Source organism: Hemibagrus wyckioides, linkage group LG03, assembly GCF_019097595.1.
Source record: "Hemibagrus wyckioides isolate EC202008001 linkage group LG03, SWU_Hwy_1.0, whole genome shotgun sequence".
Classification (NCBI taxonomy): domain Eukaryota; kingdom Metazoa; phylum Chordata; class Actinopteri; order Siluriformes; family Bagridae; genus Hemibagrus; species Hemibagrus wyckioides.
In genome coordinates, this window is record NC_080712.1 from 5,632,247 (window position 1) to 5,640,510 (window position 8,264).

Below are 8,264 nucleotides of genomic sequence, written 5' to 3' on the forward strand. Positions count from 1 at the left end.
AAGAAGTGTAATAGGTTTCCAATTGTCCATGGACATTTTATCTTTGTTTGGTTTGGCTATCAGCATAATTATACCTTTCTTCATTGTTGGTGACAAAACAGAATTATTAATACACTCCTTAAAAGCATCATATATAAGATCTTTAATATCGGCCCAAAAGAATTTATAGAACTCTGTCGTGGGGCCACCTGGACCTGGTGACTTTCCGCTAGGCATTTGAGAAATAGCAAACTTAGCAGAGATGGAGGTATTTGCTTAAATCATAGAGAAGAAATGGAAAATCAAGCTATATAATTATATAGAAAACATTACAGTCAATAATGTTTATTTTAATCACATTCACAGAACAACACTACTGTGAGTTTACAATGGTAAACTGTTACAGCCCAGTCTAGGTTTTGGCTGCACAGAGTAAAGCTTAGACTGGAGTCTATAATGAACCAACCTGCACTGAACATACTGAATAGTGAGTTCATACCTACACTCTGAGAGTTGTAACATAGAAGGGTTTTTTTAATGAAAAAATTATTAGTGTAAAATTCAAAAATTAAAATTGTTCTTAAGTAAACTTTTCTAGACAAGTGAATACATTGTTATTTAAAACAGTATACAGTAAACATGGCAGACAATAAAATTTGATTCACTAAATCTTATAAGTCTATCATGTCTTCCTACTCCTTATCAGGCAGTGGAAAGTCTTTACAATCATTGCAGATTCAGAACATGAAAAAAAAAAATATATATATATATATATATATATATATATATATACACTGTGTGTATATAGTATGAGTTCTCCTTTCTATAAATCATCTAATGCCTTTTAAAACGTACTTTATTTTGTGTAAATGTACTTACTTAAATCTATACAACACTTCACACATTGTGATCAGCAATACATTTCTCCGTCTTGTAAATAAGCTGGTGCTTTTTCAAATCACCTGAACAGGTACAAGTATTCCCACAGTGTGTACATTAATATGGTTTCACTCCTACAAGTGTTGGTGAATTTTTAAAGCACTTGACTGTGTAAAACTCTTCCCACAGTGTGAGCACTGATACGGCTTCTACCCTGTGTGAATGCGCTGGTGAGTTTTTAAATCCTTTAAACATTTAAAACTCTTCCCACAGCGTGAGCACTTATATTACTTATCTTTAGTGTGAATGAGCTGGTGGCTTTTTAAATGATGTGAACGTGCAAAATTCTTCCCACAGTTTGAGCAGTAATATGGCTTCACTCCTGTGTGAATGAGCTGGTGAGTTTTTAAAGCACCTGACCGTCTAAAACTCTTCCCACAGTGTGAGCAGTGATACGGTTTTTCTCCTGTGTGAATGCGCTGGTGAGTTTTTAAAGCACTTGAATGTGTAAAACTCTTCCCACAGTGTGAGCATTGATATGGCTTCTCTCCTGTGTGAACACGCTGGTGAGTTTTTAAATCACATGTCCGTCTAAAACTCTTTCCACAGTGTGAACAGTGATATGGCTTCTCTCCTGTGTGAATACGCTGGTGAGTTTTTAAAGAACTTAGCTGTGTAAAACTCTTCCCACACTGTAAGCACTTATGTTTCTTATCTTTAGTGTGAATGACCTGGTGTCTTTTTAAATTATGTGAATGTGCAAAACTCTTCCCACAGTGTGAGCAGTGATATGGCTTCTCTCCTGTGTGAACACGCTGGTGAATTTTTAAATCATTTATACATTTAAAATTCTTTCCACAGTATGAACAGCAATAGGGCTTCTCTCCTGTGTGAATGAGCTGGTGAGAGTTTAAAGAACTTAGCTGTGTAAAACTTTTCCCACAGTGTGAACACTGATACGGCTTCTCTCCTGTGTGAATGTGCTGGTGAGTTTTTAAAGCACTTAGCTGTGTAAAACTCTTCTCACAGTGTGAGCACTTATGTTGCTTATCTTTAGTGTGAATGAGCTGGTGGCTTTTTAAATTTTGTAAATGCGCAAAATTCTTTCCACAGTGTGAGCAGAAAAATGGCTTCTCTCCTGTGTGAATGCGTTCGTGAATTTTAAAAGTGCATAATTGTCTAAAATTCTTCCCACAGTGTGAGCAGTAATATGGCTTCTCTCCTGTGTGAATGCTCTGGTGAGATTTTAAAGCACCTGACCATGTAAAACTCTTCTCACAGTGTGAGCAATGATACGGCTTCTCTCCTGTGTGAATGCGCTCATGAAGTTTTACATGAAATTTTTTCCAAAAACTCTTTCCACATTGTGAACAGCAAAATGGTTTCTCTGCTGTGTGAATGTGCATGTGTTGTCTGAGATTACTCAGGCTGGCAAAACTCTTTCCACATTGTGAACAGCAAAATGGTTTCTCTCCCGTGTGAATGCGCATGTGTTGTTTGAGAATACTTGGCTTGGCAAAACTCTTCCCACACTGTGAGCAGTAGTGAATTGAACCCTTGTCCATTCTGCACAAATCCCTCTGTTTTGATTTCTAGTGTGAAAACAGCCAGACAATGACGTTTCACTGTAAGAGAACAGTAAACAAAACATCAATCTTAGATTATTAGGTGCTAAACAAGCATCATGTGCTTTACTCAGCAGTAACAGAAATAGAAAATGAAAAGAGGCAAGTCATTAACAAGGCAAAAACATGCTGAAGGGATGAGTTGCTAAATAGAAGCAGCAGGTAAACATACAGCTCCTTCAACAACAGAGCTCCCTACAAGAGTCATAGAGAAGAGTTTCAAGGTTTGGTTATTTATGTGTAGCATGGTTTCTGGCTATTTAGTGGATCCATAGGTCTAATCTAACTTTGTTTCGTTTAGCAATTCTATGCAATATATAATTACTTTTTCTAATAACAGTATAATCCTGAATGTAAAACTGAATGTATACTGCCAAACTAAAAAATATCACATCTACCTTCTGCATCAAGACTATTGTTGCAAATATAATGTTACTTAAAATTAACATAATACTTAATATTTTACTGAATCTAAAAAACAACCATTTTTTAATTGGTTTATCAGGAATCAGGAATGTCATTATAATTTGAAGATAGACCATTTGATTCATGAGACTATAAATTAATTATCCATATTTTATTCATCTATTTTTATCAAATAAAAAATTATTGTTGAGTGCAAAGTCATAGTAATACACCAAGTATTTATCTGAATTCAAATGCATTATTTTATAGATTGAAAAATGAAAAAACTTACTAAGTTGAAATCTGTTATTTTACAGCAGTCTTCTGTGTGAGGACCTCAACTAAAATGGCAGAATATCTCCTTTAAGTATACCTGAGGACAAAGACATAGTTCAGTAACAGGCCATTTCACAGCCATTAGCCAACTATTACCACCTCATCATCTGAGTCTGGGGTGTGGCATCAGGTCAATTAAAGATATGCAGTGTAACTGGGACGATTGTTCCCATATCAGGGTATGGAGGGCAAAATATATTTTACATATATTCCCAATATATTGGGAATCTAATATGTAACTCTACATGTATAAGACTTACACAAATTCTGCTACATTGCTGTTTCATAATTTATTAAATGGAGCAGGATTAAAAAAGGAGAAACTAGTAAACCCAATACACAACACATATTTGCACAATGCTATTATAATTTGAAGACAGCACATTTTATTCATTAAAATATTCTTTTTTTATATTTGATACACTATATTGCCAAAGGTTTGATGTGTGATGATTATAACTTACAGATAAGGAATACCCAAAATTACATGTCTCAGAAAATTAGAATATTGTGAAATCATTGAATTCATGTGTTGTTTTTCAGGGGTTGGGCTTGGCCCTGGCCCCTTAGTTCCAGTAAAAGGAACTCTTAATGCGTCAGCAGTCTCCACTCAAATTCATCCCAAAGGTGTTCTATCGGGTCAGGATTCTGTGCAGGCCAGTCAAGTTCCTCCACACCAAACTCGCTCATCCATGTTTTGATGTTGGAACAGGAAGGGGTCATCCCCAAACTGTTCCCACAAAGCTAGGAGCACGAATTTGTCCAAAATGTCTTAGTATGCTGAAGCATTAAGAGTTCCTTTCACAGGCCAAACCCTAACCCTGAAAAATAACAATTGAATTCAATGGTTTGGAGGGGTGTCCCAAAACTTGTTGTGCATGTCTTTTTCATCAAACAAAGAAAACATTGTAAGTTCAAATTTTGTATTCATTTAAAGTCTAATGCATTACTTATTTATAGAAAGTGTACTTACCAAGTTAAAATGATCCCAGTAATCTCAAAGCAGAATCCTCAGTGAGTACACCAGTGTCTCTTAAGTACACCTAAGGAAAAAAACAGCTCAACAACAGGCCATTTCACAGCCATTAGCCAACTATTAGTAACTCATCATCTGTATCTAGGGTGTGGTAGGTGAACATCTAGAACCAATTAATGATATGCAAAGTGACTGGATGGATTGTTCCATATCAGGGTATGGATATTCCATTATATCTAAATATATGAGATTAATACAAAAAAATGTTGTAGGATAATAAGAGGACAAACTAGTAAGAGTTAGTAGTAACACATGTTTATGGCAGAAATAAAACAGAAAATACTGTAACATTTACTGAAAAATAAAAATATTGCTGCACAAATTGAACCCAAAACTTACCAGCATATCTGGAACTAAAATGAGACATATTTCTAAATTCAACAATTAAGATTTGTGCAGGTAATGAGTTTTATTCTTCCATAATAGTTTAAATATCATGGAGTTAAATGATTTGATTACTTTTGATGAAGTATAAAGGGAATGACAGATAAATAAGCTTCGATGAACCTTCTGTTTTAGACAATAAGATTTGACCCAATAAGGATAAATCACGTGTAATCCAATGATTCAATGATTTTTGAACAGCTTTTATTTTAGGAGTAAGATTTAAGCTCTCTAAATTCAACAACTGTGAATGAATTTCTTTGAAGCTTTCACTACTTTTCATTAAATGTCAATAAGATTTTAAAAGTAAAGCTTGGTGTTTTAGAGAAGCAGTCCCAGTCAGAGACTTTTTCAATTCTTTGTCCATGCTTTTTATTACTAGTGGCCAAAAAGTGGAATTTCTATCTCTTTTCTGTAATGTCGGTGTTAAATAATCAGCTGTTAATGATTCATATAAATAAACGTAGCTTATTTAAACTTACACATTACTGCACAGAGTTAAATTAGTAAAGTAGATGTTTCTTTTCTCTTCTAATCTAAGATAAGCTTAGTAACAGTGTGTGTAATCACCTCCAGGAGCTCTTCAAACAATTCCACTGCTGCTTGCTCCTCGTTGTCCAAATCAAGCTCCTAAGAGTAAAACGCAGACAACATGCAGATATCCTCAAATCGCAAAGCGAGCTCCCTGAAGCATTAGAGGACGATTGAGCGTATTTCGTTACACTTCCGTCAAATCAACCATTTGTTCATGTTCATTTTGAACCAATCCTTCATATGACTCGGGAACAACTAAGTTTCCCGCACAGAACCGGTAGACTGTTGCGCATGCGCGGTATCTCTCGAGTCTTTGGTTCATCACGTGACAGCCTCATAGGCTTCGGCTATGCAGTCAGATTTTTTTGAATAAATTTTGCACAGAAATGTACAAAACAAGACAGGGAACAAAAACAACACAGCAAGAGACCAATAATACTAAAGAAAATATACAACAGGAATAACACTCAAAGTACTGCGTGATCTTGGGTTATTTTGATGTATTGTCATTTCCTTTAAATATACAATCTAAATAACAATAGTTATATTTTGAATTTAGGAGAAATATTGAATGAAATAAAACTGTTCATCAAGGAATAAGAAACTTCTCTTATTTTTTTCCAGAGCTGTAAATATAATATTTTACATATATATATTATATAAATAATAAATATATATATAAATATAAATATATTTATAATATATATATATATAAATATATATATATATATATAAAATATAAATATATATATATATATATTTAACGGTTGTATATTTAACGGTTGATATATCTATCTATCTATCTATCTATCTATCTATCTATCTATCAACCGTTAAATAACAAAGTAAAAGTAAAAAAGAAATCAGGCTACAGTATTTCACACCTCACAAGGAATAGTCAATTTTATTACGGTTTCTTTTCTCAAAAAAGACATTCTTGATGCTGTATGCAGCAAACTGCTAACAGCAAACGCAGCATCCGAAATGAGAAGCAGTGAATATAGAAACACTGAAGGCTTTAACAGTATATATGAAGGCTTTAACAGTCAGTTGAAGTGTTTTCTCTCCATGGACTATGCCGTCTTGCTTAAGTTACTGAAACTCCTGAATAAATTCGGACAGGTAATCTTGACCTGGGCTGGGTTTCGCTTGTCCACAATAGAGTGCCACAATGAAGGGTGCAAAAGTATGGAAACTGCACAGGATTGGTCACATCTGCATACTTGATGATTTAAATAATGGAATGCCATCAATGTTGATGCACATGTCTATGCGATGGAAAACCATGGAAACCAGGACTCTGGGCATTTCATCTGTTGCCACTCTTTTGGGGGTCTTCAGCAGTGTTCTGGCATCCTTAGGGAGGCAATGTCCTTGGCGCCTTAGAATGTCTAGCAGTTCATTTAGTGCACACCGCCTGCAGTTGTTGGTAGCTGCCCAAGCTGCAACTTCCTCACCCAGATCAGGAGCAGTTTCCTCTGAAGAATCCACAGGCAGATTGTCACCAACCTCAGAGTCAGTGTCAGAAGACAGCACTAATGCATCAGAGTCATAATACAAAATGCTGCCATCAGCTGAAGGTGATGATGAGGCAGTTTCATCCTTAGTAGACTGTGCCCCCAGCAACCCTTCTACATCACTGCTATCACTAACACATGCATTGTGTTGGTAATAAAAGTCTGCAAAAGTTGAGATTTCTCAGGCTAGCAAAACTCTTCCTACACTGTAAGCAGTAGTGAATTCTGCCCTTGCCCATTCTGCACAAATCCCTCTGTGGTGATTTATATTGTGAAGACAGTCAGATGATGATGTTTCACTCTGTAGCAGAATGGTAGACAAAATAACAATCTTGTATTATTAGGTGCTAAACAAGTATCATGTGCTTTATTCTTCAGTCACAGAAACAGAAAAGGGAAAGAGTAAAAAATTAGTGAGTAAATAAACAGGACAAAAACGTATGTTAAAGAGATGAGATTCTATATCAAAACAGCATGCTAGCAGGTAAACATGCAGCTCCTTCAAGATTAGAGCTCCATGCTATTTATGTGTAGCATGTATGTTTATGTAGCACCAGGTCCTGGAGAAACGTTGTTTCATTTCACTATGTACTGTGCCAGCTGTATGTGGTTGAAATGACAATAAAAGCTTCTTGAATCTTGAATGGTTTCTGGCTGTTTAGTCAAGTCAAGTCAAGTCAAGTCAAAGAAGCTTTATTGTCACTTCAACCATATATAGCAGATGCAGTACACAGTGCAGTGAAACAACGTTCCTCCTAGACCAGAGGTGCTACACAACACAGACAAAGTACAGTGACGCCGACAAACATAGAGCTATGACAGAGATAAAAAAAAAAAAAATTAAACTATAATTTAAAAATTAAAATTAAAAAAAAATTTAACTATACTTAAGGTGCTCAATAGGTCTACTCAAACTTTCTTTTAGCAATACTATGCGAAATATAATTATTTTTTCTAAAACAGTACCATTCAATAACTGAATATATGCTGCCAAGCTAAAAAACATAATCCATCTTCCTTCAGCATCAAGACTATTGTTGCAAATATAATATTTAAAAGTAACATAATTCTTAATATTTCTTATGGAATAGCTAAAAAACATTTCTTTAAAATTATGTAATTATTGAACAGTTGTTTTATTTTAAAAGTATCGGGCATATGTAGCTATAATTTGGACACAGACCATTTAATTCATGAGAATACACAGATTTATACACACAAATGTTTACACACATATTATTCATCTATTTTATAAAATAAAGAAATAATTGTCGAATACAAAGTCACAGTAATGTACTGACTATTTATCTAAATTCAAATGCATTATTTGTTATATTTGAAAGAAGAATGAAAACTTACCAAGTTGAAATGATCTTTTTTAAATCCCTGTAATTTCACAGCACTCTTCTGCAGCCAGAATATCTAGAACCATCAGGTCAATTAAAGATATGAAAAGTAACTGGATAGATTGTTCCCATATCATGGTATGGAGAGCAGAATATTAGGAATCTAATATGTAACTCTACATGTACAAGTTTCACATTAAAATTTTGATACGTTGCTGCTTCA

General features: G+C 34.6%; 1 protein-coding gene across 1 annotated transcript; it reads right to left on the minus strand.

Moving 5' to 3' along the window:
* LOC131351408 (zinc finger protein 271-like) lies at nt 1–5,341 on the minus strand. Its single transcript, XM_058386850.1, has 3 exons — nt 4,198–5,341; nt 3,181–3,261; nt 1–2,483 (listed from the first exon to the last, which is right to left on the minus strand). Exon 3 carries the CDS (start codon nt 2,421–2,423, stop codon nt 1,146–1,148), a length of 1,278 nt encoding a protein of 425 aa, XP_058242833.1. The 5' UTR covers nt 2,424–2,483; nt 3,181–3,261; nt 4,198–5,341; the 3' UTR covers nt 1–1,145.
* Nucleotides 5,342–8,264: the final 2,923 nt, after the last annotated feature.

Coding starts and splice junctions, on each gene's coding strand:
- LOC131351408 (XM_058386850.1), bottom strand. CDS start 2,423: ATGGACAAGGGTTCAATTCACTACTGCTCACAGTGTGGGAAGAGTTTT.